A 16,041-nucleotide genomic window follows, 5' to 3' on the forward strand; every position below is an offset into this window, starting at 1 on the left:
ATATATACATGATCATATTATGATCCAAGTAATCAAAATTCCTTTTAAAATATGTATCGAAATCAATCGAATTACAGTTTCTAAAACAATAAAAAAATATATATAATATAAAGATAATATAAATATAACATACTTAAAATTTTTAACACAATTCGTAAATTTCAATTTGCCTATTTATATGAAATTTTGGTTCATAAAAAATTTAAGGATTATTAAAAAAAAAAATACTAGTATTTTTAAGCCTGTTATGAATGTCATTTTCTAAAGTGAAGCTTATATCGAGGCCATGACCAAATGTAAAGAGATTAGTCCATTTTGAATACCAATCAAAATGCAACAATAGTTTAGGTCCTATCATTCTTTTAAAAGACAGTCTGACTGACAGACGTGTCTAGATCGTTTGAGATGAAGGACCTAGAAAATTTTAATGTTACAAATGAGACCAAGGATTTACAGTCAAAACTAGTTAATTCAAAATAAATGTTTCACCTTTTTCAGCTTTTTAATCACTTTCTGGTTAACAGTTTTTCAAATCAGCCGAAAAGGCGTTCTGTACCTATGTTTATCAGAAATTTATTGTACATCCAGGATGTCTGATAACTTCTGTATGATAAATAAACATTTTATAAAAAGTTCGGCGTTCAGTGTTCGGTCAAAATTTCGCCGAACACCGAACAATGGCCGAACCTCACTTTTTACCGAATTCCGAACGCGTACCCGAACGTTTGGTCAGACACTAATGAGTATACACCCTGCAGGAAATGGAACTAGAACCAAACTAGTATTTAACTAGTACCAAAATCAGCAGTACTAGTTTCCAACTGTAAACTTTTTATTGTGTCCAAAAAATCCATACATGTACATATCTTCATTTCGTTATAAAAACATTTGCCGTACGATAAAACAAATATTAAACTTATTGCAGTTTTCAAATTTAATAGACGTACTTACATATGGATTTGCTTGCACTATTCTCTCATTTGAAGGGATATGTTTGAAAATATCGTTTTTATGCAAAATGTTTTAAAATTATATTTTAATAATTTAAAAAATTTATTTTTTCCAACACATGTCAAACAAAAATCAGCCTACAAGTGGCGCCAATCAACTGCTACTAGTACTAGTATTTTTCATAAAAACTCTAACCCAACTTGTACTAGTAATAGTACTAGTGGAATTAAGACAATTATCGCTTCATTTTCTGCAGGGCATGTTCTTGAATTCACGGTACAGCATAGTATCAATATTACTCGTCTCGCTCGTTGACAATTGTGGAAAGTTTAATATCATTTGGCAAAAACATTTCGGAATCTACGACTGATCTGTTCAAAGATTTTTGGCAATTTACATGAATACAACACGATCTTTGCATAAAAAATACAAAAAAATTATATAGTTGGTTGAAAGCATATGTATGAATGTGTGTGAGAAAATATAAAAAAATAATTGCCATTGACTATTTGAATTTTTGCCGACTTATAATTGTACTAATAGTATTTCATTTACTAAAATCATTTTATTCTTATTTGTTTAAATAAACATTAATTCTATAAAATTACTCATAAGTTGTCTCGAAACGTTCCGAAACAGATCATACATTATTCCGATTTGTTTTTTACTCTCAACTCTAAAGTCTCTGTTTCTTTTGTATTTGTTTGCTTTTGCAGTTGTATTGTAGTGTGTAGATGATCAACTGTGAAATTTTTTAACATCGGCTGAAATACAGACAGCAATCATATAATTATCGAGAGACTTGTAAGTCATTTAATGCACTCATGCAGATGTCTACTAAACAGAAAATATTATGTCTCTAGAGAGATAAGCCGAAAAACGCGTATCTGTGGCTTATAACAGATGTCAACAAAATCGAATTTTTGCGTGCCTTTTAAATAAAAATATCTAATTCCTATGTATTTCCATCCGCTGAATTCAAAAATCGGTTATTTACGGTTAGCTCTAGTTTTTGAGATATTGCGATTTTTGTACAGACATTGTGTATTAAATTGTTTTTGTTATGTTAGGATGGATAAGAAGCTAACTAGTTCGGGAGTTTTGGGAGGGGATCTTGTTGCTATTAAGAGACCGAATGTTCAATATCAAAAAAAAATACGTGCGCTTTCATTTATGCTCTTATCACGCCAACACGAAGAATTATCATAAATTTTGTTTCCATATTGTCTATTGAATTACACATTTTAATATGAGGTACAGCTAGATGTTAGCTGTAGCCAACTATCCCTCCCATCCATGTTTTTTTATAGGCAATCGATTAAAAAAAAACCCTAACACACCCTTTCCTTACCTACGACACTGAAGTTTTACATGAAAAGTCAAAAGTTAGTTCATCTTCAATATTTCATATATTGCAAAAAAAAAATAAACATACAAAAAAAACAAGTAAGAGTGCTATATTCGGCTGTGCCGAATCTTATATACCCTTCACCATAGTGTATTTTAAACATAATTGATCTTACAGTCTAGTTAATAAAAACATTAAAAAAATTTGAGTCGATTTATGCCGAATGTTTCGGCGGCGGCTCAAGCAACTAAATATAGTTCGGCGGCGGCTAAGCTCCGGCTCGAATCCGGTCGACTTCGACCTCTGATTCATTGCTGGTAAACATTGACGAGACGTAGATTTTGTTTTTGTTTATCGTAAAAAAAAATTGTTTTAAAAAGCACTTGGAAAAAATTTGTGTTAGTTTTAAATTTCAAACTTACATTATTCGCATATAAAATTATTGTACAATAACTCACAATCTACTCTCATACAATTGAAAATGTTTTAAATACTTTTTTCTATTCATTAAAAAATATATTTGCAAAGCAAAAGGATAAATTATTTGATTTTAACAAAAAATGCAAATCATATTTTTTTTGCTGTGTATTCTTTGTATGTTTGAATTCCAAACATACAAAAAAAATACACAGCTGAATAAAACCAAATACATCTACACACACTCGTGTACATCTTTTTCTATGTACAGTGTTTTTGTTGCTTTTATAATAATTTTTTGATGAAATTTTCAGAGGTTGTCTCGGATTTTTGCTCATAACTCCGTTATTTACCGACCGATTTTGCTGATTTTAAATAGCGATCTTCTCGAAAGCATGTCTAATAGAATTATTGAAGATTCGGATCTCGCCGATATCTGGGGTCCTCTAAAAACTGATTTCAACAGACAGATAGACAGGCAGACAGACGGACATGGCTTAATCGACTCCGCTATCTATAAGGATCCAGAATATATATACTTTATAGGGTCGGAAAATTATATTATAGAAATTACAAACGGAATGACAAACTTATATATACCCTTCTCACGAAGGTGAAGGGTATAATTATAAGTAAGAGAGAGAGAGAACAACATAAATTTACATGTTGTATGTGATGCAATAAAAAATATGGATTGTAATTATAACCAACTAATTACAGAGAATTTTTTAAGCTTTGCTTTTGTAGTAATATCACTCTTAACAGAGCGATTGATTAACTCTCTTTTTTTCAAATAAAGCAAGAGATAAAAAAGTTCTTTGTAATAGCTTGATCAAAACAAAATAGGAATAAGAGTATAATTATGTATTGATAATTTATTCAATAAAATAAGAAATAAGAAGTTAGATTTTATATGTTTTAATAAAAAATAGTGTTATGTAAGTAGAGGAAGTAAAGCAGGAGGAATTAAAGTTGAATTTTTCCTCAGGACAGTGGATTTATGTTTGTTTGGAAGTTTATGAGATGTTATGAGATGTTCAGATATCAGTAGAATCCACGCAGAATCAAAGTTATTCCAGGTGGTAATAAAAATTAATTCTCTCGAGTTCGAAGTTCAGTGCTGACGACCATGAGGTCCAAACTCGTCCAGGTCAGTCAGAAAACGTACCCGAGAGATTGTAGTAGAACTACACATGGGAAAAACAATATTAGTTATCAGATTAGGATATCTAAATTATTCCACATTGTTTAAAAAGTTTCCTTATGGTCAGTTTAATGGTATTTGGAGAACCTGTCTCAGACCTTTGGAAATTTCGTGAACATCTTTTGGCAAATAAATAAATGTTTCCACGGATAATATCCTTCCGGAGATTATTTTTGATTTTATTGGAAACTATATTATTTCCTGATCATATACCCAGCAAAAACTGGGTAATAGCTATCAATTGTAATTACTTACCTATCAACATACATACACAGAAGTAGTCTAATAAGGTCTTAATTATAATGTGTTATATAAATACTTTCTAATTCATTAGTCATCTTGTCAGTGAAGATACAGATGCTGTATACCCTAAATATATTTAGGGTAAATATTCAGAACGATATCAAAAATTTTCATATTTAAACCACGTTGATTTTTTTCCGATCTTTAGCGGTATTCGAAGTTACTCTTTTCTTACTTGGTGTTAAAATTCAAAAGACCTGTTACATCGATCATTACTATAGATCACACCTTTTAGAAGAGTATAGATAACCTGATAAATATATATCTATCTCAAAAAATGTATATCTGAAGCGACATATACATGATTACGGCGAAAATATGCATGATACTTGTTGCGAAAGTAAGTGTAAAAGAGAACAGTTGATAATCGACAACGTTGTGTATAATAGTCCTTATATATTAACTGGTATATTTGGTACATGAGCACTTAAAATAAGTACCAAAATATTTAAACATAGTTAAAAATAACAAGTAAGAGTTTTTGATGGTGTGTATAAAATGAATATATTATTCATTCCAATATTATAAAAAAAATACTTCTGCTTAGAATTAAACAAATATAATTATTACAATTGTTCACACCACCTTATTTTTAACTTAATTTTGCAGAACTGGAACTAAATTCCAAAGTTTTTTTTTAACAACATGAAAAATTCCACAAATTATCTTTCTAAAAAGCATAATCATGATGACAGTTATTGCAGCAAAACTAGATTGCTTTGCAAGGAACTTGAAAAATGTGTTTTTTTTTATCCTTATAACCAGGGAAACCAAAATATGCAAATCCATGTTTTTTGTGGTGCGTCGTATGGATTCTATAAATAAATTCTATTTTTTATTCTTTTTTAATTTTTTAGCCTATTTTACAATTTTGAAAAAAAAATCGTTATGTTATAGTTTTTTATTCAATAAAGCCTTATATTTTAAATCGGACATAAACCCGATTACTTTTGATTTCACTAATTATTGGAATTTATGACAACACCGATTAAATGTCAGTTTAAAAGCTATGAATACAATTGGAAGAAATGTGTCAAACTTTGTTGTTTGAAATATGTTTTTTGGGGACCAAATGGTTTTATGTTATTTATTGGTTATTTGAACGTAAAACGAAATTCTATTATACTAGTTCTTCAAACTATGAGATGAAACATTTATGAAAAAAATGTTGTAGGATATAGAATATGACATTAAACATTTATTATTTCATTACAATTTCAGTCTTTTTGAGCTTTTCAATATTAAAAAAATTAAAAAAAAATATTTTTGGAACATATATTTTAAATTTTACTTGAAAACACTTTTTTAGAGCATGTTTTCGGTTTCCCTGCTTATAACTATACATTGGGATAAATTTTTTGTGTTTTTCCATAAAGTACTACCAATACAAACCAATAATACCTTTTTTTGGTGAAAACTGGAAATTCGATAAAAACGCAGTGAAATATTTCTTATTGAATTCAACTTTTGTTTGTTATTTTTATATACTCATGAATTCAAAATATTATACATTTCACAATCACGTTGTGTGTCGTAAGTTTTCACTATTCTTTTGTTTTTGTGTCAAAAAATTTTTGTATATAGGTTTAATGTATCATGATGTATGAAGAACAAATATTGATGTATGAAGAACAAATATTGTAAAAAACACATTAACCAAAAATTACGAATTTATTGCAAAATATTTCAATTGTTATTTAAAACTTCCAATTTTTATTTAAAAATGTTGTTATTGTTATGTGTTGATATTATATCGTAAAAAGAAATCAAACTCGTTTAGCTTAAATTATAGTTGTAAGGATAAACCGAAAAAGAACAATTTTTAACTTCGCTGCAGGATATTCAAGGTTGTTGAATAACTCTATGAATATTGGTCAGGTTCTGAGAAATTAAGTATAAAATACCAAAAAATATCTCGGAAACTAGAACTAACGGATCTTTTCATAACAATTTTTGAATTCAGCAGGTGGAAATGCATAGGAATCAACTTCTTTTTATTTAAAAGGAATTTTCAGTGTTGTCTAGTGTAATTTGCGAAACTATAGACTAATGGATACAATTTTTTAAGGAAATTATCTTGTAGCCCATTCAGACCGAGTCGAAATTAAGTAATTTGGGGTCGAAATTAAAAATGAAATCTTTCCTGATCAGACCAGGACTTTTGACACTTGAACACATTTTGCTTGCAAATCATTGTAATATGAAGTTAATTTAAATAAAATGAAGAAAATTTACTTGATTTCAAATTAACCAAATGTATTGGAAATTACTTAATTTCGTGTAAATTTTGATCGAAATCTCGGAATTACTAAAGTCCTCATAAAAGTGCTCTACCAAGTCGAATGATCAAATACTAATTTTAAAGTCGTAAAAAGTTACTTTATATTACGTTAATTATACCCTTCACCTTCGTGAGAAGGGTATATATAAGTTTGTCATTTCGTTTGTAATTTCTATAATATAATTATAATCAGTGTTGCCACAACAAAATTTTTTTTCTAACCAAAATTCGAATAAAAAATAACCAAATTAAGAAAAAAGTAAACAAAATTATTTTTATTTGTTTTATGTTTACATTTGGACATCATAATAACAAATTCATTTTCTGAAGTGGAACTATGTTATAATTATTATTATGGAGACAGTTATGAGCGTTAAAGTAATTTTCTTTACGAGATCTTATATGAGACGTATGGTCAATTATGGACCAATTCTCATAAAATCTGACAGAGATATTTTAGTTCCATTAAAACTTGATTATGTTGTGTTTTGTTGCTATATTGCAGTACATTATAAGCTTTAAAGTCATTTTCAGAGGTGACTTTTTATGAGGGATAGATTCAATTATATACCGATCCTCATAAATTTTGACAAATACATTTCCAATAAAACTTTTTATAATGAATTTCATCGCTATATGAATTTCATTTCATATAGCAATATAGTAATTTTCTGAATAGGGCATAATATGGGGGCTAGATGAAATCGTTGACCGATATTTCGCATTTTCAATACCAATAAAACTGGGTCAAAAAAAATATTTTGGCAAAATATTTCAGTTTTCTATCTTGTTTCTTTTCGACTCTAACGTGTTTTCAACAATAAATATATGTCTCTTCGCAGATTCGTTAACAAATGTAATTAATATTTATTTTAAAAGATAACTTGAGTTTTTAACGCGTTTTAGCGCAATTTAAAAATACTCCACATATGACTTTTTGGAAAACAATTTTAAATTATAAAATTCTTATCATTTTATGTACAGATTTGGACATTTCGTTCGAAATTTGGGTTTAAATTATAATACCATGTAGCGGATGTTAGCATAACTTCAGCAATATTTGTAAACGTAATCTATCCAAATTATCCGACAAATTGACCAAAATATAGAATTTAAGACGGTAAAATAAAAACTAGTATACAACATCATCTAGAAAATGTAAATAAAGAACTAAAAGTCATGGTGAGATAGTAGAAGTCAAAGGTCATCATATTTTCATATATCGCGATTATTGTTCGTCGTACGAGTTTAGATGTAATAACAATTTTGTATACAATACAATATAGAAGTTGCAATTATACTTAAAATTTAATTTGGAGGACATAATCTACTAAGTACGTAGACTATTCCCACCAAATTTTTTTCATATAAGTATCGCGAGTTTTTTACTTAAAAATAGAAATATTAAAGGAAGGACGGAGGATTCATTATTCACGGTGTTAGATTGACTAGTGTAAATAAAATAATATTACGGTGTTGTTATGATTTTTATCAACTCATTTAATATGTGGAAAACTCATAGGTACTTTTGCTAAATCCTAACCAATTAAGATATCGAAAAATACCTTTGTGTATAACCAGTAGATGTATAAATTGCATTAATAAGCAAATTTCGAATAGTAAAACAAATTCCACATATTACCAAAATTCAAAATAGCACGATATGTATATTTAAATAATTGATTTAAAACTAGAGATAAAAGAAGTTTTTTTTTTTTTAATTTTATTTTTGGAATAAAAGCAAACAACATTTAGTTCAATTGTTTGCAAAAAGTAACCAAAACGAAAAAATAATTCACAGGTACACATGCAAAATAAAAATAACCAATTTTGGTTAATAATAACCAAAGTGGCAACACTGATTATAATATAATTTTTCGACCCTATAAAGCATATATATTCTGGATCCTTATAGATAGCAGAGTCGATTAAGCCATGTCCGTCTATCTGTCTGTTGAAATCAGTTTTTAGAGGACCCCAGATATCGGCGAGATCCGAATCTTTAATAATTATGTTAGAGTCTAGATATGAGATCTAGATATGTCCGTCTGTATGTACGTATTGCCACATTAGTAAATGAAGATATCCTTATAAAATTTGTCACTAGTATTGCTCATATTTACAGAAATAGTAATATGAAGGTTTTTTCGGATCGGTTCATAATTGGTCATAGCTCCCATACAAGGTTACCTCCCAAAAATCACTTAAACACGCATAACTCATTACTAAATTAATATTCCCGAATAAATATTGCTCTTATATACATAAATTACACAATCAAATTGTATTACAATCGGTCCATATTTGGTAATAACTCTCATACTACTTACTTATGTCCTCCCCAAAAATCACTTAAATGTTCAATATTCATTACCAAATAATTGGTCATAGCTCGGTTAAACCGATTTTAATGAAATTTGGTATGCGCAAAGAGGAGGTGTTCTCAAGTTTAGGTTTTGAATTTGGACCTTATAGGCCAACAAGGGGCCCGGCGGGGGGTCCTCAAATTAGGACACCTCGGCTATGTTAAATTTTTAAAACGATCCTATTTCTTCAAAAGAGTTCCGATTTAAAAAAAAAATCGTACATAGAATCTCCTCATCGAGCACAAAAAAATGTCGTAGCAGTAAATTATATCTTATAGTTTAGGAAATATTCGCATTAGAAAATTAAAATTTTAAAATTTTTACCGTCCTTACTTTAGTTTTTTGATAATAGCAGGTCCAAATATTCCCGATTTTCGCCATTTTTTATTCGCTTAACAACAAGTTTATATATCAAACAGTGAAAGAATTATGTAAAAATCATGACTGAGTCCAAAGTTATAGGCATTTTCATTTAAAAAATTAAAAAAGGCGATTTTTGCCAATTACCAAAGTATCTTTTTCTTTTTAAGTTATCTAAAAAGTTTCTAAGAAGATGTATATAGAATTTATACATTTTGGAAAGCTGACTTTACATAAAATACGATAAATGAAACAACACCTAAAAATTTTTGATACCGAGGGGACCAGGTCCATCCAAAAAAAAACATATTTTTATGGAAAATTCAATTTTGAGGAAAAATTCTCAAATCGCATAGTCGATATCAAATTATAGTGACCTTTTTTTATGACCCAATATGTTCTTAATTATTTTGTAACGGGTTTCGATAACCCCGCCCTTGGTATGGATATAATAGGCAAAAAACCAAAAAATCCCATTTTAGGATTTTTAAAACTTTTTTTGGAATTCCGGGATTTCGAAATTTTTATTTAATTTTGGATTTTGAGTAAAAAAATCTACCTAACTGTAAAATTTCATTAAAAAATATTCATAAATAAAAATTTTATTGCAGTTTGAAAATTTTGTATCTTCGCAAAATCTGAATAAAAAACATTTTTTAATTTTTTTAAAGTATTCCACGAATTTTTTAATTTTCAAAAATTATATACAGTTTTGAAAAATAGACAAAATTACATCTCCATTGATATATATCATGCCTACCTAATATTTTTTAAGTGACAAATAATTAGGGAAAACTCATCTTTTAGAAAATTTACCTAGTACTAATATTTTCATCCATAAGGTTGACTCTTAAATTTGTTACATACATTGATGAAAATAATAGTACTAGGTAAATTTCCTAACTTTCCTACTTGTTTTTAAATCGGAACTCAAATGAAGAAAGAGGATCGTTTTAAAAATTTAACATAGCCGAGGTGTCCTAATTTGAAGACCCCCCGCCGGGCCCCTGGTTGGCCTATAAGGTCAATTCAAAACCTTTCTTTTCTTTTCTTTTGGTGTAATAAAAATGTATTCGGTAAAAATTTAAAATTTATAAAACTAATCGTTGACGATGTTGTCGCTTATATATTCGTTAAGGACAAAGCTGAGGACAATATCTTCTATGTAGTGGGAACACAAACAGTGAAAAGGATATATAAATTATGGGAAATTGAATTAAATATTTAATATTTAACTGGAAACTGCATTATTTTGACGCTATTAATGGTCATAGGTGTTTTAGTCTACGTTCGGTATCCGTCAACTTTGAAATACCCACTAAAGTTTCATAAACATTTTCGACCCGTCTACCAACATCAAAGGAACACCACCAACAAATCGTATAAAACAAACTCTCACAATTTTAATGGATTCTATGAATATTACCTTTAAATATTTATCTTTCTATCTCTTTTTTTGTGGACGTTATCGGACGGAAATAGCTAGATGATCTTAGAATATTATGAGGTCTATAAAAATTATTTCCATGTGTTGCACACGGAATGACAAAATCTATATTGACCACCTTGTTTGATGGTGGGTATAGAAATCATACAATTTTGCACTAAAATTTAAATTTGTTGAGACCTGTTAACCGAGATATAAAAACCGGATAACCCGGTTAACCGAAAATCGAAGTTTTCAAAAAACCGGTTCACAAAACCAGTTAATTCGGGGTTTCGGTTAACTGGGTAACCGGTTTATAAGCCTCTATCGGGCCTGTTGGGCGCTCCTAACCTCTAATCTATCGGAGGCCACTTTTCAACATCATATTAAATTGTTTTTAAAACTTAGAGATAATATTCTATCTAACCTAATAAAATTAATTACAAAATAACAAAATTTTTACGTATTACTGAGCAGGAAAAAGTTCGTACTTTAGTTTGTTCCCACACTGTACATATGTTTTTTACCCCTATTTTCACCACCTTCAGTTATTGTTTAACTGATCGTTATTAACGTTTAACAACAACTATTTTTCCAAATTATACATTATATTATGCTGTTTAACAACCTTCTTTTTTATGCAGATTTTGTACAATATTTATTCTTATTTTTACAGATAATAAACAATGTGAACATCGCAGCTTACAATCGAATAAAAACAAAATATCCAATTATAGGATTATTTCAAATGCATCCAATAGATAGGAAAACAATATCAATTCCCAGATTATTTGATGTGATTAATACTGGAAATGATGTTTTTGATACGAGCAATATTAATATTTCAAATCCAATTCTAAATAAAAGAGTTTTACTTGAGTCGAATATGAAATCTGTTACTGAAATACGAGACACCAACAATAATTCAAAAATTGAACCAGGAATGTTCCACGATAAAAATAAACTGGGTCGGATAGTACTGATGGGTGATTCAAATTGTATAGATTCCACATTTACAGACAAATACTGCCTTTGGTTACTTAAAGCATTTTTGGAATACACAATGAATTCGTACACATCATCATTACTTAAACAATTAAATAGCATATCGTTTTACTCAAACATTAAAACTCACCAGACGTTACCAAGAAGAGTCAAAAATTCAAGACTGTACAAATTTTCGAAAGTTGTGAAACCCACCAATAGTTTGAAGAAAAGACATATACAATCTTGTGAAGAACTTATCTTTAATAAACATTATTACAATAATTTATCTAAAACAGTGCTAACGTAAAAATATGTTTCTAACTTAAAAATATATAAATATTCACAATTTTTAAAGTTGCGATATTTTTTGTGTGTTGGAACAGTATTTCGTGTTACCTTCGAGGGAAATTATAAGTATTTCGCTAAAACGATCATAAAGGAATCATATGTGGACCATATGCGTAAGTATATCCATATACGCTGAATTCCGCCAATTTTCTGATTTGGAAATATATCTCTTATTTTCTACAAAACTGGTATAAGCCAAAATTTTGGTTTTTGAAACTGAGGGGTACAAAACAGTTTAGTTTTTCATATATATTTATCATAGTAAAATTTAATTAAATATTCAAAGTCATTTTTCTTAAGACGACTTTTTTGGATTATGGTATAAGCACAATTGGGAAGAACGACCAATTTCGTCCAACATAACGAGTTGCTTAATAATGATTCGTTGCGTATATTCGTCGACTGAAACACTATAAATCTTCCAAATTGTGATTTGTTTTAAAATTTATTATTTTTTATGAAGTTTTGCGGCATTTTTAAACAAACTACAGGAAATTAATTAAATTTATAAATTTTCAAATCAGTTCTTGGTTACATATACATAGATTCGTGTGACCATATGTCTAAAACAAAAAAATATTTTATTTATCTGACGACGAAAATTCATTCCTAAAAATTTGTCGTTCGTCCCAATTGTGCCGTTCTTGTAGAAAACAAGTAGGAAAGTATAGTCGGGTATGGCCGACAATATAATACTCTACACCATGAGAATACAGTGAATCACAAAAATAAGTATACAAAAATACCATAGACCAACCAAGCGCAGAAAGAGAAACTGTTATTGTAGTGGTGAGAAAATACTAAAAAACACTTAAAAAATATTTCCTAATTACGTTTGTTATGATCAAGTTTTATAACAAGTAAAATGGTAAATTTACAGATAAGACATATTCAAAGAAAAGAAAATTTTATTTCTTTAAAAAGATTAGATTTTTTAATATAAAATGTTTAAAAAAAGCATTAAAAATATAGTTTTTATGTATTTTTATTATTATGCATTCCTTAAAAGTTTTTGAAGTGTATGAGTTTTTTGCAAGTTACTTTCTTGTTTGCAAATTATGATGTTGTTTATGTTTGCAATTTCTGAAACAAAGCGACATCAACCTACTTTGTTGAATGCTGTCAAGCAACTAAAGATAATTTTTGTAATTTTTACGCTCTTGCAATGAGTTTTATTTACGATCGGGTTATGCACGTGTGAATTCCCGAAAATCTTCGTAATTAGAACAATATGAACGCTGCCATAGACTGGAATCAGCTGATTTTAGCACTATGGCGGAAGCAAACAAAAAATAAATTACGAAAAATCAAAAAAAGAAAATGTATAATGAACCACGGGAGATTTAAAAGAGGGACAAATATATAAATATATCTCTTTTCACCTTACAATTAATTTTCTTCAAATGTAAAAAACAAATTGCAATACAGTCAAACCCCTTTAGAATTATTTCTAGCTTTACGAAGTTATTTTTATTCCCGGAATTTTGATAACCATGTAAAATCATACGGTTTGAATTTACTTTTTTGACAACTGTCAATGGTATCACATCTGGTTATCTGTGAGAAATACTGACAATTGGTTTTATTTAAAAAAGGGTATTATTTTTTCAAAAAACAAAAAAGTAACACATTTATTTATTTAAAACAATTATAATAATTATTATTCACTACTTTTTTCTTGATATTTTTGTTATTTGAGTTCTCATTTAAGGTGAGGTTAAATAGGTGCAAAATTTAAATAGGTGCAAAATTTACGTCACAAAAAAAAGTATACAGATCATTTCAATATAATTATATTGACAAAATTTATGAAAATTTTACCTGTTTAAATAAAAAAATATTTTGTACACAATAACTTAGAAAAAATCTACTTTTAGATCCATAATTTTGAAATTTGGGCCGATTGGCTCTGGAAATAATCAGTAGAACAGTTTTTCTCATTTCTACAAAATATTTTCCCACTTTAGACCCGGATTTTGGATCTGGTGGTCAGTGAACCTTCCAAATTTTTAACATTTGAAAAAGAGTTGTTATTTTTAAAATAATGCGATATGCTTGGATTTGGCCATTTCCGATTTATTAATACTTACAACATATACTTGAGAATTTTGATAATTCTATATATTTCCTTTTAAACAGATTTATCAAATTCTCCGATTATACAAAAATGCTACTATGGTAAGAAATAAATTTTAGGAAACCCCCTTAAATATCGAATATGAACGCTATATATGGTTAAAACCGACAATGGACCGAAATCGATTGCAATTATTGTAAAGAAATTACTTTAAAAGTTAAAATATCGTCTTCTAATGCATCATAATGAACAAACAAGGGATATTATTGAATACCCGATCCAAAGCTCCGGGGGTTTAAATAGCAAGATGACCATAAATATGAAAAAATGCTCCTATAAGTAATATTCAGGCCAATTACCAAAAATTTAAATTTTTCGGAACTAAAAGTGGATTTTTTCCAAGTTATTGTGTAAAAATATTTTATTATAAAGTAATTATATTCAAACATCATGAAACCAAATATATATAATATAATTACTTTTGTGACGGAAATTTTGCACCCAATTAGCTTCACCTTAAATGAGAACTCAAACAACAAAAAAATCTAGAAAATAAGTAATATTATTTAATAAATAAGTAATTATTATTTAATAAATAAATGTGTTACTTATTTGTTTTTTCAAAAGCAATATCCTTTTTTAAATAAAATCAATTATCAGTATTTCTGTATACTTATTTTTGTGATTAGCTGTATCTTTAAAATTTTTATTTTTCACAAAGAAACTTTTATGCATAGAACAATTTATGCATAAAAGCGAATCCGAGTATAACAAAAAAATTTCAATAGACAAATTTTATGGAAACGGTATATGTTAAACAAAAATATTTCTAAATGAGGCTTTATATAGGAGTATAGGTCGGTCTCTATGGACAAAAAAAGTTGTGTCAGTCACCCCCTAGGATTAAAAATATGTTAATAACATTTCCAAAAATATTTTTTTGCCACGCCTAGAAATACCGCACTTTTTGTTTTTTATGTATTACGTCATCATTAAAAGTCCGATCGTAACATATGATATATCAATACAGTGGGCGACAATAGTACATACCCTCTTTATTACGAATGTCCAATAATACGAATGGCAAAATTGTTGCATTGTCTACTCTATAATACAAATAAAGTCACAATTTTACTGTTCGATAGTACGAATAACGCATTTTTATGGGAATTTTGGTTTTATTTGCGTATGAATGAAGTTTTTATTATGTTTTTATTTTATGATTTCGGTATCATTCACCTTAAGCTCAGTAATTTTGAAGTTTTTTGTATTTATTACAAATGTTTTGTGTATATTTACAAATCAGCAATTATTTAGTGTAATTAATTTATTATCTTGTAGTTTCGATGACCAAAGAGAAGAAATTAAATTTAATGATATCGCCAATGAAAACAATATTGAAGCCTCAAAAGCGCTGTTTTTGAAAAGGTCGTAGGAATCATTTTACAAAGTAATAAACATCAGTGCTAAATTATGGATTTTCTAATAAGTAAAATGTTATTTATATATGTATGAACTGTCAATTTTTAAAGTAGTATGACTCCACATTCCAATGGCATTAAGCAGTACTATATGTGATCCTTTAACTATTCCAAGTTTTTAAGAGAAAATTTTAAATTAGAGAATTTTTTTTGAAAGTATATTCCATTCAAGTTGCTAATTAAAGTTTTATGTAATCAGAACATGTTTTATACATTTTAAAACAGATATGTACATGTAAATTGTCTTTGGTACACAAATTTAAAAATTAAAATTTATATCTCAATTCAACCATTGGACTCACGATACTTTCATTAAAAATTCGTATACGTAAATATGTCCATTTTATGCCTGTTTATGTACAAGAAATTTGAAATAGTACATATCTATCTATATATATAAAATTCTAACGTTACTGACTGACTGACTGACTGACTGACTGACTGATTGACTGATTCATCATCGCACAGCCTAAACGGTTAAAGCTAAAGAGC

The 16,041-nt window shown here is 28.3% G+C and overlaps 1 protein-coding gene across 2 annotated transcripts in view; it reads left to right on the forward strand.

Annotated features, from left to right (window-relative positions):
* The window catches only part of LOC111688423 (membrane-bound transcription factor site-1 protease), a 188,627-nt gene extending 176,630 nt beyond the window's left edge, over positions 1-11,997 (forward strand). The window contains exon 6 of one of the 2 annotated variants that reach the window (XM_046951362.1): positions 11,333-11,569. In XM_046951362.1, the coding sequence (XP_046807318.1) occupies positions 11,333-11,421 (89 nt within the window). In that variant the 3' untranslated portion in view covers positions 11,422-11,569. Of the gene's footprint in view, positions 1-11,332 lie in introns of both variants that reach the window. The other variant, XM_046951361.1, reaches the window with a different exon arrangement.
* Positions 11,998-16,041: the final 4,044 nt, after the last annotated feature.

Source organism: Lucilia cuprina, chromosome 5, assembly GCF_022045245.1.
Source record: "Lucilia cuprina isolate Lc7/37 chromosome 5, ASM2204524v1, whole genome shotgun sequence".
Lineage (NCBI taxonomy): Eukaryota > Metazoa > Arthropoda > Insecta > Diptera > Calliphoridae > Lucilia > Lucilia cuprina.